At 40.1% G+C, this 14,193-nt stretch overlaps 1 protein-coding gene across 1 annotated transcript in view; it reads left to right on the top strand.

The window, feature by feature from the left end:
* Positions 1 to 5,280: 5,280 nt before the first annotated feature.
* The window catches only part of FRK (fyn related Src family tyrosine kinase), a 97,558-nt gene continuing 88,645 nt past the window's right edge, over positions 5,281 to 14,193 (top strand). The window contains exon 1 of the mRNA XM_004422237.3: positions 5,281 to 6,333. Coding sequence (XP_004422294.2) covers positions 5,969 to 6,333 — 365 coding nt within the window. The 5' untranslated portion in view covers positions 5,281 to 5,968. The remainder of the gene's footprint in view (positions 6,334 to 14,193) is intronic.

The raw sequence follows: 14,193 nt of genomic DNA, 5'->3' as shown, positions 1-14,193 counted from the left end.
TTATGGATCTGTTGAATGTGAAATTGAGGTGCCTGAGGGACATTGTATACATAGGCTATGACTATATAGGTTGGGATCTCAGCAGATGAGCCTGGAGTGGAGGTGGAGGTTTGAGAGTTATTAGCAGCTGAAGCCATAGATGCAGAGGTCATGACCACCCACTAGTGTGTATAGAGGAAGAAAAGAGTCAAGTCAAGTGTTCCAGCCAAGACTCCTAGTTAACATCAACTCTAAGGGATGGATAGAGGAAGACCAACCTGCAAGATGCTGAGAAGGATTGTCAGATAAAGGAGAAAATCAAGACGACAGCACTGTGGAAAGTTTAGAACAACTATCTTTGTCAGAGAGTGAAGAATGGTCAAATGGAATGAGGATGGAAAAGGAGTGATTTGATTTGGCAAATGTCAAGGTATTGGTGACATCAGGTGGGCCAACTTCAGTGATGTGGTGTGAGGCAGATCACACAAATCAAAGCCAGATTTCGGTCTATGAGTGGAAACAGAAGAGAAAAAAGGGAACAAAGAAACATTCACTATTTCTTTGAGACATGTGGCTGAAGAAAGAAGGAGAGAGACAGGGTGGTACCTACAGTAGGATAAAGGATTTATCATTTTTCTCCTTTTTTATTCTTTTCTTTTCTTTCCTTTCTTTCTTTTTATCTTCTTTTCTTTTTAATGCTTGAGAGACTTGTGCTTGACTATAGGCTTTGAGGAAGGCATTACCAAGAAAGGCAAGAGGAGAGCTGATTAATGGAATCAGACCCCACAGGGAATAATATGAAGAACACAGGCATGAGATCTACCTTTCCCGTCATTAAAAGCATATCAGTTAGGATTAATTTTAGGTACATATAATAAAAGTCAAAGTAATTATACTTTACACAGAAGATAATTTGTCTCCCATATTATAAGCAAGTCTGAAGGTAGGTACTGCTGGGACAAAAGTTCCTTTTCATCTTTTTGATCTTTACATTTTTAAGGTCAGCTTATGGTCCCAGATGTCCATATGGAGGTCCAGCCATCTCAAGTGAGTTCCAGGTAAGAGAAAAGAGAAAAGAGGGAAGGGAAAAAGAGTAGATCTCCCAGCTGAATCTGCCTCCTTTAAGCTACTTTCCTGAAACCCCACCCAGTGACTTCTGCTTATTTTTTTATTGGCTACTTCTAGCTTTAAGGAGGGCTGAGAAATATAGTCTCGAGTTGTTTTCTTCTATAAAACTAAGGTTCTGTTAGTAGGGAAAAAGAAACTGGACATTGGGTAGGCAAGTCAAAATTTCTGTCCAAGGAGGAAAGAAAGTGCAAGGATTTGCAGATATAGATACTTTTTTTGTGTGTGTGTGTGTGAAGATGATCGGCACTGAGCCAACATCTTTTGCCACTCTTCCTCTTTTTGGTTGAGGAATATTGTCCCTGAGCTAACATCCCTGCCAATCTTCCTCTGTTTTGTATGTGGGATGCCACCACAGCATGGCTAGATGAGCGGTGTGTAGGTCGATGCCCAGGATCCGAACCTGTAAACCCTGGGCCACCAAAGCAGAGTGTGTGAACTTAACCACTACGCCACCAGGCTGACTCCTAAATACATTTTTTGATGCAAGAAACAGAAATCGAATTGGTTAATGTCAAATAGATTTGGAATTTCTGTGAATTTCTATGACAAGGTCATCATCAGAAAAAGAGGGTATCCGCAGAGATCTTGAGAAGAATGGTGGATGATTTGGAATAGTGCTATGAGAAAATAAAGAGAAGGCAGCTGATCAGACTGGAACATAAAAGAATGTTGAGCAGTGCAAAGGGCTTAGCAGGAGTTGGAGATCATTAATTTGTCCTGTTATAAAAATGAATAGCTGTGGGGTTTTCTGTTGCAGTATTCAGCAAATCAGACACGGGAGCATGGTTAAATTCATTTAATGCTGTGTGTGTGTTGGGTGTGCAGGTTGCAGGACCTAGAAAAATTCAAGGAAGAGAAAAATTATTTTGGCAGAAATGGACAAGGAAGGCCTAAAGGAAGTGTGGGATTTTTATTCAGACCTCGAAATGCAGGCTAGAGTCTATTGGGAGGGGAAGGAATCCCAAGCAAAAGAATGGCAAAGGAGACAGGATCAGAGGTGAGGACGGACAAGACATATTGGGAGACACACACAGTACACCAATTTGGCTAGTGGAAGGATAATGTAAGGCAGTAATGGAAGAAGGATGTTGAAAGAGTACATCTGATAAGGATCGGATGAAGTACAAATTCTTTAGCCTTGAATTCCAAGCCGTATCTTCCAGGCAATGAAGATCTGTTGAAAGTTGTTGTGCAGGAGAGTGATTTAAGATTAATGTGGTGGCAGTTTGCTTTTATAAAGATGGGAGAGAGAGGGGCTGTAGGCAGGAAAACTGGATGAGGAAGCTGGCAAAGGAATCCAACTTTCAGGAAACAACAAGAGAGGAAAGAAGGGGACTGAGAGGCAATAGTCACTGTCTCCTCTGTGCTCCCAGCACTTTTCACGCTAACAACTTTTGCTCTCAATTGTGAATACTTGCACAAGTGTTTATCTCACCCCAGTGGCTTCTTTCTTTCTTTTCCTTTGTTGCTTCCTTCGTTGCTTCCTTCCTTCCTTCCCTTTTCTTCCTTCCTTCCTTCCTTCCCTTTTCTTTCTTCCTTCCTTCCCTGTTCTTCCTTCCTTCCTTCCTTCTACAAATACTTCTTGAATGTTTACTACTTACATACTGGACGTTGTAAAGGCATTGAAGACTCAGAGAAGGAAATTTTACTCCCCTGGGGAAAGGAAACAAGTAAGGGAACCAAGTGGAATTCCGTAGACAACCAAGCAGAAGTGTGTGCCACGTGTCGGGGGTGCACAGAGTAGGGGCCAGTAATCTATTATGGCAGTGAAGGTGCCTCTTGAACCCAGCCTGGAAAAATCACAGGGAAGTCACTGGGGGAGCAAGTAGAGGAGCAAGCAAAGGTGCAGCAGGAAAGAGGGCCTCGGGCCTCAGGAGCAGCTGGTTGCTTGGTGGACCTGCATCACAGGGCACGTGTGCAGGAGTGAAGGGATGCGAGGGTAAGAGTTAGCAGGGCCTTGTGCGTCCTGCTGAAGAGTTTAGGTTTTGTTCCATTTGTTTTGGAGGTCCCTGAAGGATTTTACACTGGAGAATGACATTAGCTTTTTTTAGAGTCATGGACACTGTGGAGTTACGATCTTAGGCTCTGGAGTCAGATTGAGAACAGGGTGTTACTCATGGTTCAGCCATGGTGACCATGGCTGTGTGACCTTGGGCAAGTTACTTAACCTCTCCAAGCCTCAGTTTCTTCTTTTCTAAAAAAAAAAAAAAAAAAAAAATATATATATATATATATATATGCTTCCTTCCTCATAGGTATTATTGTTTTTAATTTCTGAGAATTGAGTGACATATCATTTATAACATTCTTAGCACAGTGTCTGGCACATAGAAAGCCTCCAAAACTGATAGCTGCTCTCACAAGTACTCACATCACCTCCAAAATTGTTACTATTATAAAAACTGCTCTAAGAGCGGTGTGCAAGATAAGTCAGAGATAGGATAAGCTGGAGAAAGGGAGACTAGTTAGGAGGCCTCTGCAATAGTTTAGGGAAGGATATTCTTCTATATTTTTGTCCAGTACCCAGCTGTCATTAAGGAGGAATAAAAAAAATTCATGGAATAAATGAAAAGGAAGACCGAGCAGAATTTAGTGATTGATTAGCTCAAAGAAACCAGGAAAAGAGTAAAAGGTGACTGCAAGGTTTCAAGCTTGAGTGACTGCAGAATTCTGGTGCTATTGACACAAGGAAACCCTTTCTCTCTCCACTCCTTGGCTCAGCTTTCTCAGGCCATTGCTCACCTGACATCTTTGGACGGTCGGCCACTTTTTCAATTTCATCGCTAGCTCAGTGTGCTCTGCCACTTTGTCTTTTTCCAGAATGCCTTGTCATAACCATAACGGAGGCCTAGTTGAATTTAGAAACTTCACATTTTTGAAATCTCAAACTCCACTTCCAAATAATAAGATTGCTTCCAAATCTTATTTCATTTCTAGATCATGTAGATGTCTCTGGAAAGACATTAGCATCCATGCCTCTGCTTAGGGGCGTTAATACAATCCTACACTTTTACAGTTAATATTGTGTTTAGAACAAAATATTCTATTGCTTCTCAGTATTATATAATTGCTATTTTCTCTTCTGTTTTATATATGGAATTATATTTTGTGTCCCTTATCACAAATAAATAAAACTGGCTCAGCTTTTGGCTTTTCTATTCCTGCCAAATTGATACTTCTACTCTAACTCTGAAGATGACTGGAGAAACCTGGGAGCGTGACATGACATCTTGTTCTAACCAGTTGATCTGTCCACCAGGAATGCCTGATTTTGGTACAAGGTAATAGCAGCATGGTTCTGTGGTTTTCTTTCCTTCTTCTTTTTTTTTTTTTTTTTGGTTGAGTTTGATTATTCTGATTACTAAAAATGCCTGGTTGTTTGAGAAAGAACAGGAATTTTGAGATTGTACTGGGCCAAGTAGCCAGGTTCAAGGCTCCACTAACATTTAGAGAGATTGTTTTACGACAGAAACTTTTTAATCAATTCCTGTTCTTTCTCAAAGTCATTGCCCAGGTGTTCTTGGGATCCAGGGCACACATTTGTGAGATGGTTGCCCTGAACTAGAGAAAATAGAGCAAGACCCACTGCCTATCGGGATCGCTGTCCTGATCTCACTTCATTAGTTCCTGAGCTCCTGCCAACAACAATAGTAAGAAATAGTGTGGACCTGGAGGTTGAAGTTGAACAGAAAGAGCCTCCACAACAGCACACACATAGCCCTTCCACTCTTTCTCTCCTCTGATCACCTAGTCTGTGCGTGTGTGTGTGTGTGTGTGTGTGTTTCAGAAATAGTACCTGAGAGATGGGAAATTAATGTCTCTGTGGGAAAAAGCAGTGTTTTGGGTTCTTAGCGTTTTAGTCAGCTGCTCTCGTATTTTTCCAGACTGTAAATATACTTTGAAGCTATTCATATCTATTCATGGTGACGAAAAAAGGTAGAGACTCAATGGTTCTTTCCCAATTGCCCTTTGTCTGGTAACAAATACCTAAACACTTGCATTTGCCTTTTTATTTCCCCTGGCGGTGGCAAAACAACCCTACTCATCTTTGTGGGGAAAAAAAATCTCTGGCCTTAATTTCCGTGCTGGGATTGTGGCAAGACAAAAAGCTACCTGGGCTAGCCTGTTTGTCCGGGAGCATGGTTTTGGCAGCTGCTTGAAGAGTCTGGCTCCCTGGTGAGGGCGCTGGTCTCTCTTGGGTGTGGGAGAAGGGAGAGGTAGAGAGAACGGGAATCGCATTTAGATCACAGACAAAAAGAAACCAGGAAGTAAGGAGAAATTATCACAGTCGGTTCATAGCTCAGGATGTTAAAGGCAATAGCCTCCGCTGGTTGGTTATTCATTAGCGAAAAAGAAAGAGCAGTGGGGGTCAGGACTGATCAAACTACAGAGCCAGGCTTGAAGCAGGGAGAGAGCTCCTGGCGAAAGCAAGACGTGGAGATCTTACCTGGAGTTAACACCTTTCTCTTGTTAACTTTTCCTTGGGACAAAAGGCAAGACGACTCTTTTCTGTTCTCAGACGTTTGTCTAAATAAAGCCCTCTGATTTTTATTTTTGTTGTGGGATTCCTAAGCAGACAAGAAGAAAAGGCGTCTTCCAACTGAGCAGCTGCTCAGCTCTCACTCTCTTGAGCTCCGGGGCAGCAGCCACGGCCACAGAAAGCAAGCCGGTGAGTCTCTCCAAGCAGGACTTGCCGCAGCCAGGTCTGCCGGACTGTTGCAAAACAGGGCTTTGCACACTCACCAAAGCCTGGTGAGTTGGTGCTGATTTCAAAGTCGCCTGGTGGAGGAAGAGAACGTGGATCTGCAGAGACTAAGGGGAGAAGGAGAAGCCACTCTCTCCTCCTCCCCACCAGGGCACCATGGGCAACGTCTGCCTGAGGCTCCGGGGGTACTTGGAGCCCTGTCTCCCCTGCTTGTCCCGGGAGGCAGACAAGCCGGTAGTGATTGAGAACCCAGGGGCCCGCCCCTCCCCTGATGCTCCCCGGCCACAGAGGCGGGAGCCCGAGAGAAGCCGCTACTTTGTGGCACTGTTTGATTACCAGGTTCGGACTGCAGAGGACCTGAGCTTCCGCGCGGGCGACAAGCTCCAAGTCCTGGACACTTCCCACGAGGGCTGGTGGTTCGCCAGGCACTTGGAGAGAAGGGCAGACGGCTCCGGCCAGCAACTGCAGGGCTATATTCCTTCTAACTACGTGGCTGAGGACAGGAGCCTCCAGGCAGAGCCGTGAGTAGTACAAACCCACACTTTCTCTCTCAGCTATCTGCGGGTGGGTAAGGAGTTTTCCTTCCTACCTGTCTGCAACCCCCGAATTTCGAAACAGCTGCCTAGGAAGTATGAGGAAGTACTGGCAGGAACCTTCTAATTGAGACACACCTCTCCTGCTAAGTGAGAGTGAAACTGGCAGGTAGTTGTTGAAATGACTTCTATTACAGTCTGTATACCCACAGGCCCTGGGTGCATTTTCATCAACATAAACAAAAGGGGCATTTAATACCCTACATTTTCTTTGGTTGTAAAGTCACTCATGCCTCACTTTAACAGAACTGTACTTCGTTTGAAGGTATATCATAGATCTTCCTTCAACCACATTTTTAAATCTCAAGTCCAGCTCTTTTTTTTTTTAAACTTTTGAAGCATCAACTCCAGCCCTAACTCGAATCTTAATTCCTTTTCATTCTGATAGGCACGTACAGGGCTAACATAGATGGTAACATTTAGAAGATGCTAATTTTTCACTACGTTTTCCCCGTGAAATCATGACTAGATGTTTTTCTTTGAATCCCAGATCTGGAATTATGCTACCTAAATTATGATATCTTTTGGTTTTTTATTATGATTAGAAACTCGTCAGCTACAGATATTTAGTAAGTTTTAAACAAGAAAAAGAATGACAATATTTCCCCAGAGGAGATAAAGACTTTACCCTGATAATTGAATAAGTCCTATGAATTATAGTGGAACAAGAGAGGAAAATTTTATGTACTTATTCGCTTATCCATCCATCCGTCCATCCATCCATCCATCCATCCATCCATCCGTCCAAGTGCCGGGCACAGTTGTGGGCATGATGAGTGGGGGAGGGGGAGGGGAAGCTTACGCTGTGGTGGTTGAATATAAAGTACGTAAAGCATGGTTTGACTATGGATACTTGGGGTCTGGTGGGTTGAGAAGCAGGTGGAGACTATTATTGGCACTAACCTTGATGCTGCCTGGTTCCAATGAGATTCAAAACTGGGAATGTCTCTCGGAAATGGACTCATTTTATAGAATGGATCCTTAGTAGAGGCATCACTGGGGATTCATTCATTTTCTTGTGTGAGTGTTTCTTCTTTTTATGTGAGCTGCAGCATCCCTTACTAACCCAGGGAATACAATGGTAAGGAAGAGCCACGGAGCTTTGTGGTTGCTTTCCAAACTTAAAACCAAATATGAAAGGCGGTTTGGTGATTTTTGAAATTCTTTCCAACACCAAGAACCTATAAATGTTAAGAAGCGTCTTATTTTATGCCTAAATAGAAATGAATTGAAATCTAGACTTTTGATGAATGAAATTGATCAGTTCTCAAATGAGAAAATCACCCGTGTGGACATTTATTTTCTGTGATAATCTATAGGAAATATCTTTACTTATTCATTGACTGCTTACTTGTGTACATTTATGTTTTCACTACTATATGATTTGGTGTTATTTATGTTTTATAGTCACTGTGACATATGTATATTATTAGAATAAACATTATAATATTAATATTAGCCCCTTGAATTCATAATCTACTAGTTTTAAATATATTCAATTCATGTAACTGCTTAGGGCCTTGTCTCCTCATCCGTAGGGTGTCTGGGGTCACCTAGACCTCTGGATTTCCTGGTTATTGGGAACATGAGCTCTTACATTTCCTATGTAGTGGTTCAGCTACATTCATACTTGACAGAACTATAAATGCTGAAGAAAGCAAGTGAACTGAAACAAGCCAAGCCGTTCAAAAGTGATAACGTTCTGGGTAACAGGCTCAAGCACAGTCTCCTTACTTATTTCGATTCTCTTTGCCTAACAAATACAAAATAAGACAACAAAGTATTGTGGCTATTTTTTGGTTCTCAGGCGCTATCTGTAGCCAAGAATACTTTTTTCCCTCAGCACATAACTCCTGACCTTTCCTCTTGGAATTGGTTCTCAGTAGTGTTCCCACCTGTCACTACCATCCTAGATGTCTATAGTGGGCTTCCCTTGGGATCTTCACGTCACCTGGAATAGAAACCTGATGCCAAGAAGATGCTGCGCTCTGCCTCCTAGTCTGCACCAGCTACTTATTTCCTTTTACGTGCACCCCATGGGGCCGGCCCCGTGGCTTAGCGGTTAAGTGCACGCGCTCTGCTGCCGGTGGCCCTGGTTTGGATCCCGGGTGCGCACCGACGCACTGCTTCTCCAGCCATGCTGAGGCCGTGTCCCACATACAGCAACTAGAAGGATGTGCAGCTATGACATACAACTATCTACTGGGGCTTTGGGGGAAAAAAATTAATAAAATTATAAGTGCACCCCATGGCCTTCACCTGGGAACCCAGGTTGCTAATGAGGGTTCTTACCACCAATGGCTAAATTGCTTCACTACTTTTAGTGTAGGTAGCTGTAGCCTCTAGAATTCTACTCCATTTCAGTAGAAGTGATTTTAACTTAGTCTTCTGAGTGAGGGTGTCCAAGTGGCCCACACAGTGCCTTAATACCCAGGGAATTATATAAAAACAACTTCTTTTAATATCTTTCTTCAGTGAGTTTTTTGAAGCTTATACTTCATTTTTTCTTTATGAATACTGTGAAAATTAATGTAGTTTATTTTACAATGAACTCATATATAATGTTAAGTAAAGATTATTGTTTATAAGCACATGTGTGAGATGAGAGACAATGGGAAACCAATGAAAATTGAGTCATCTAATTCCTAATTAGACCAGTTTAATGCAGTGTATATTAGTATTTGTCTGTTTATGTCTTTATTCTTGATTTGCATTAATAAGAAAACTGCAAATACTTCTGGAGTTATTAGTGCCAGGGTAAATCAGTTGAAGGTTTTAGTGTTTGGTTTGTTTGTTTGTTTTTTTAATACTAGGAAGTAGAGATGTTAAAAAAATAACTGGACTATTGTTAAAAGGTAAATAAATTTAACAATTGATTATTATTCCACTTAGAAATGCTTTACCTTTTCTAAATATCTTGCATTAAGTGATGGAATAAACATATTCTTAATGATTTATCTTATCTCTAGGAAGAATCTTTGTATTTATCTTATCTTCAATTTGAATTCCTAGGTACTTTTATAGATGAATGTTTTCCTTCCACATCTTAAATGTGGAATCCCTCAAAAACCTTACTTTTAGGGTTTGATTACTCGGAACTCTCTTTAAATTTTTTATTCACAGTGTTTTTAGACATATAAAGTTCACCCAGAAAATATTGTTATGGAAATTACATATAAATCTTAGAACCAAGAGCAATGGCTTTAAATTCCATTGCTTTTATTATAAAAAAGTTCAAGTAATGCAGTATATTGACAAGAAGCAAATGATCAGCAATAATAATTTACACCTAGCATCATTTATCTACAAAGAGTTAAAAAAGTTGTTTGCCTAATTGTTTAAGTGTGCTTTAGGGGGTATCCACATACTTTTATGCTAAATTGGACAATGATCAGAAGTATTTTGTGGAAAGCTTTTTCTCCTCCTCTCATTACCATGTGAAGGTAGATTATTTCCAATTCCTCTGCTATTCACCATTTTAGGGGCTGCTTTGAAAAACAAAGCAAGAGTAAATATGTGTAACTTGTAATTTTGTTGGTAGTTTGTGCTTATGGGATAAAAGTGTTAGACTTTTATGAAATATAAAACTAATGGAATTTCTTTCCATCCTTTTTGGGCCTATTTCCCTACTCGTGCTCCTCTTTAATGTGTCAGGCTAGAATTCTGGCAAGATTTTATCTAATTTAAGGTCATTGCCATTGTCTAGCTTGAAGAAAGTAGCACGGAGAAATAAAGTGGTATATTCTCAGAAAGATTCACTACTGTTTTAAAATAGAATTGCAGCTTCACTATTTGATGATTTGAATACTGCTAAATTTAATAACTATCCAATGCAAGTTGTATACAGTGTTCCCAGTTATTTTCAACCTAGATGTCAGTAGATTTCTTTCTCAGCTGGGATATGAAGCCAGCTTTTTTTAAAAGTTTTTTTATTTTTTTCCCCCAAAGCCCCAGTAGATAGTTGTATGTCATAGATGCACATCCTTCTAGTTGCTGTACATGGGATGCGGCCTCAGCATGGCCAGAGAAGCGGTGCGTCGGTGCGCGCCGGGGATCCGAACCCAGGCCGCCAGCAGCGGAGCACGTGCACTTAACTGCTAAGCCATGGGGCCTGCCCCTGAAGCCAGCTTTTGAATCTTAAATTAATTAAAGGTAGAGGAACAATGTAGTTTAAAAATAAAATTGCTGTTAATAAATAAATAAAGAAAAAGGCATGAGGATATTCACAAACCAATCCGACGTGATAGATTTGTCTAATTTGAGTAGTTTAAATCGCTGGAAAATCACCTATGGGCAAGCAGTCCCCCAGTTGCTCTTTATTCAGATCATTAATTTCTTTCCCTTTGTGCTAGTTTCCAGGGAACACTAAATGCGTATGTGTGGAAAATGAAAATAATGCATTTCTGGTTTCTCTCCTCTAAGGCAAAGTATACTTAAATTCCATAGTTTTAGAAACTACATAAAAAAGAGGTTTACGTATATAAGTGAAGTACATTATGAGTATACATATGGCTCTTTATCAAATTAAATGTTTTGCATAAATCCAAGATGAGAATTTTAGGACAATAATTTAAATCAACAAAAGCATATTTAGATGCCCTGAGATTAATTAGAAAAAATCTATAATTAAATGACTGCATTACCTGTAGAATTATGATGTATTCTACTCCCCCTATCCTTTGATGTAAAATAACATTATGACGAATATATTGCTAAAATAATTAATCAAAAGCTTTATATCTCAGGTATAGTATTATGTGATTTTTTTCATGTGACTATAACTGTACAATGTTTATGTTAATATAACTATTTACTCAATTTGTTATGTAATGAAGTTTTACATAAATTGTCACTATTTTTAAGAAAAATGATAATTAACTGCTAAATTAAAAGAAATTTTATAAGAATAAAGACAAATTCATAGAAGTGAGGAAAAGAAGAATCAATTGAACTGAGTTAAAATCACAGTTAAAGTATAAGTATAATTAATAAAAATTTAACTGATTAATACCATTAAACCTGATACATGCATCTCAAAATGCCTTTGAGAAGCAATGAAGTAACATAGTATGGAGTCATTAAAATGAGTTAGTAGTCATTCTTCACTTTTCTAGGAAAATTGATAATACTTTAAAAGTTTCAATTGCAATATGCCTTTCAGGACTACTCTCTCTAGTAAAGGTATTTATTATTTTTTGTTTTCAGGTTTTTAACAAATTACTAATGATGGAAAAAATTTTATGTGAGTGAAATAACTGATAAACTACTGTGCTTTAGTCCTAAAGATTAGAACCTAAATTTTAACTTGATCAAATTCACTCTGAAAAAAAAAGGTTCTATTGGTTTGTTTTTTTTCAAATTGGTTTGTTTTTGTTTAAGTGAAGTCATTTAAATATTTCGTTTGTTTCTGTAGATACATCCTCGTGTTACTTTTTGATGAATAGAAGTCAAGTATCTCACCAAACTGATATTGTCAAAGTAGACACAGCCTTTTATACAGTAAAGTAGGACTAACTTTTGTTAAGCAACTTCTATGTCCTGCGCACTAGGTCTTAAGGTTCCCAAGAGAAAAACAGACAAAAAAGACTTTGCCTCAATTAACTCTGTCTGGTTATCAGCTCAGAAAATTCGCTTTGGATTTTCCAACAACCAATACCACAGTGAGAATCTATACGGTAAATAAAAATCAGAGCAATCTTTGGGTTCTTCTGGTGGGTATTTTAACTAAGTCCAAGCATTAGTGGTATAGAGTTTTAACTGAAATATAACGCTGGACATCCTTTTTGATGTGGCCTGTGGTGTGTCTAAGGACACAGGCTAGGGGTTCAGATGATTTGGATTTGAATCTGGCTTTGTCATGACTTAGCTGTGTGACCTTGAGCAAATTATTTGACCCCTCTGCCTCAGTTTCTCATCTGTAAAATAAGAATAATAATGACACCTATCTCAAAGGATTGTTGTGTGACATAAATGAGATTATGTGTGCAGAAAGCCTGCACCGTAGAAAACTTGACATATAGTAAGGGCCTAATAAATGTTGCCTGTTATTTAGTTGGGCAGCTCCTCCTTCGCTTCTGTGTAAATGGATCATACTCTGTACACCCCACTCTAGTCTCAGGTCGCAGTAGTAGTCTTTCCCTGTGACAGGTCTCTCACACGCTGTGCATCTTTCAGTCTTTGTTCCATGCTGTCTCTCACCTGCGGTCTCTGACTTCATGTCAGACTGTTCTCTCTGCCTGCAACCATCTCCCTCCTCTTTTCCTTTTTTTTTTGGTGAGGAAGTTTAGCCCTGAGGTAACATCTGTTGCCAATCCTTCTCTTTTTGCTGAAGAAGATTGGCCTTGGGCTAACATCCATGCCCATCTTCCTCTACTTTATATGTGGGACGCCTGCTACAACATGGCTTGATAAGTGGTGCATAGGTCCGAGCCCAGGATCCGATCTGCGAACCCCAGGCTGGAGAAGCAGAGAGCACGAACTGAACCACTACGCCACCGGGCTGGCCGCCTTCCTCTTTTCCTGACCAACTCTCACTCCTCCTGCAGGTCGCACTTTGTTTGTTCCTCTCTCTCAAGTCTTTCCTGACATTCTAGACCATCTTAGGAGTTCCTGCTTAAAGCCTTTAGCATCCTTTGTCATTATTGCTTATTTATTTTATGCGAGACTATAAGGTCTGGATATGGGAGGTGGGCAGGGGAGCTGTTGCCTTGGGCCTCAGAGCTTAGTGCGGTGCCTATGCATAATAAGTAGTCATAAATATTGATTGGGCAAATGAATAATTAAATGAATGATCCCTTATTTACAAATCTTAGGTCTTTCAAAGAGTAGCTGACAGAACCACCTCTTTTCTCCAACTGTTCCTCTCTGAGTTACTTTTTTACCTACGAGGAAAATCTACCAAGTTTCCTCATTAAAGGCATTGAATATTTTGCATTCTTTTCTCAATGAGTTGTTCATGCCTTAATTTTTGCTTAGGCTTATGGTTATAAGAACATAATTTCTGGAATCCCAGAAATTAGTGACTCTAGTCCACCCCCGGGGGAAAAATAGTTAGGGGTCACAGACTGATTCGAATATTCTTCGTAATGTAGAATGAGTATCAAGCCAGGAATAGATTATGAATCTCATTGAAGTGATATCTAAAAATCACATATATGCATTTGAATCTGTACTGTGGTTATATTTAGAGGAATTAAAGGAATTACTGGCCTGAGCTTTTATTTTTTATTTTTTTATTTTTTTTTGTGAGGAAGATCAGCCTTGAGCTAACATCTGCCAATCCTCCTCTTTTGCTGAGGAAGACTGGCCCTGGGCTAACATCCGGCCAATCTTCCTCCACTTTATGTGAGACGCCGCCACAGCATGGCCTGACACGCAGTGCATCGGTGTGCGCCTGGGATCTGAACCCGGGCGCCAGCAGCGGAGCGCACGCACTTCACCGCTAGGCCATGGGGCCAGCCCCTGGCCTGAGCTTTTAAATGGACAAAAAACCAAAACCCAATTTATAAAATTAATGTTGTGGGGCTAGACTTGTAATTTCAGTTTTTATGCTCAATTTCAACTTATGTATATAAAATATTTTTCAGTTTGTGTATGCTGAAAGTTTGACTCTTTTACTGAATAATAATAGATTCTCACTGTTACGTTCTAAAACATTACCAAACAAAATAATTATATGTTCTCTTTACTAATTTTCTCACTAATTAGCTGCTAATTTCTCTGTATCATTCTCTGACTCCCATTTTTAATGGAGGTTCTTAGAACTTCTTAGCACTGGAAGGATTGGGC

This window comes from Ceratotherium simum, chromosome 19, assembly GCF_057802395.1.
Source record: "Ceratotherium simum simum isolate JZ-2026a chromosome 19, ASM5780239v1, whole genome shotgun sequence".
Taxonomy (NCBI): domain Eukaryota; kingdom Metazoa; phylum Chordata; class Mammalia; order Perissodactyla; family Rhinocerotidae; genus Ceratotherium; species Ceratotherium simum.
Note: the sequence above shows the minus strand (reverse complement) of the source record. Positions and strands in the feature narration are given on the sequence as shown.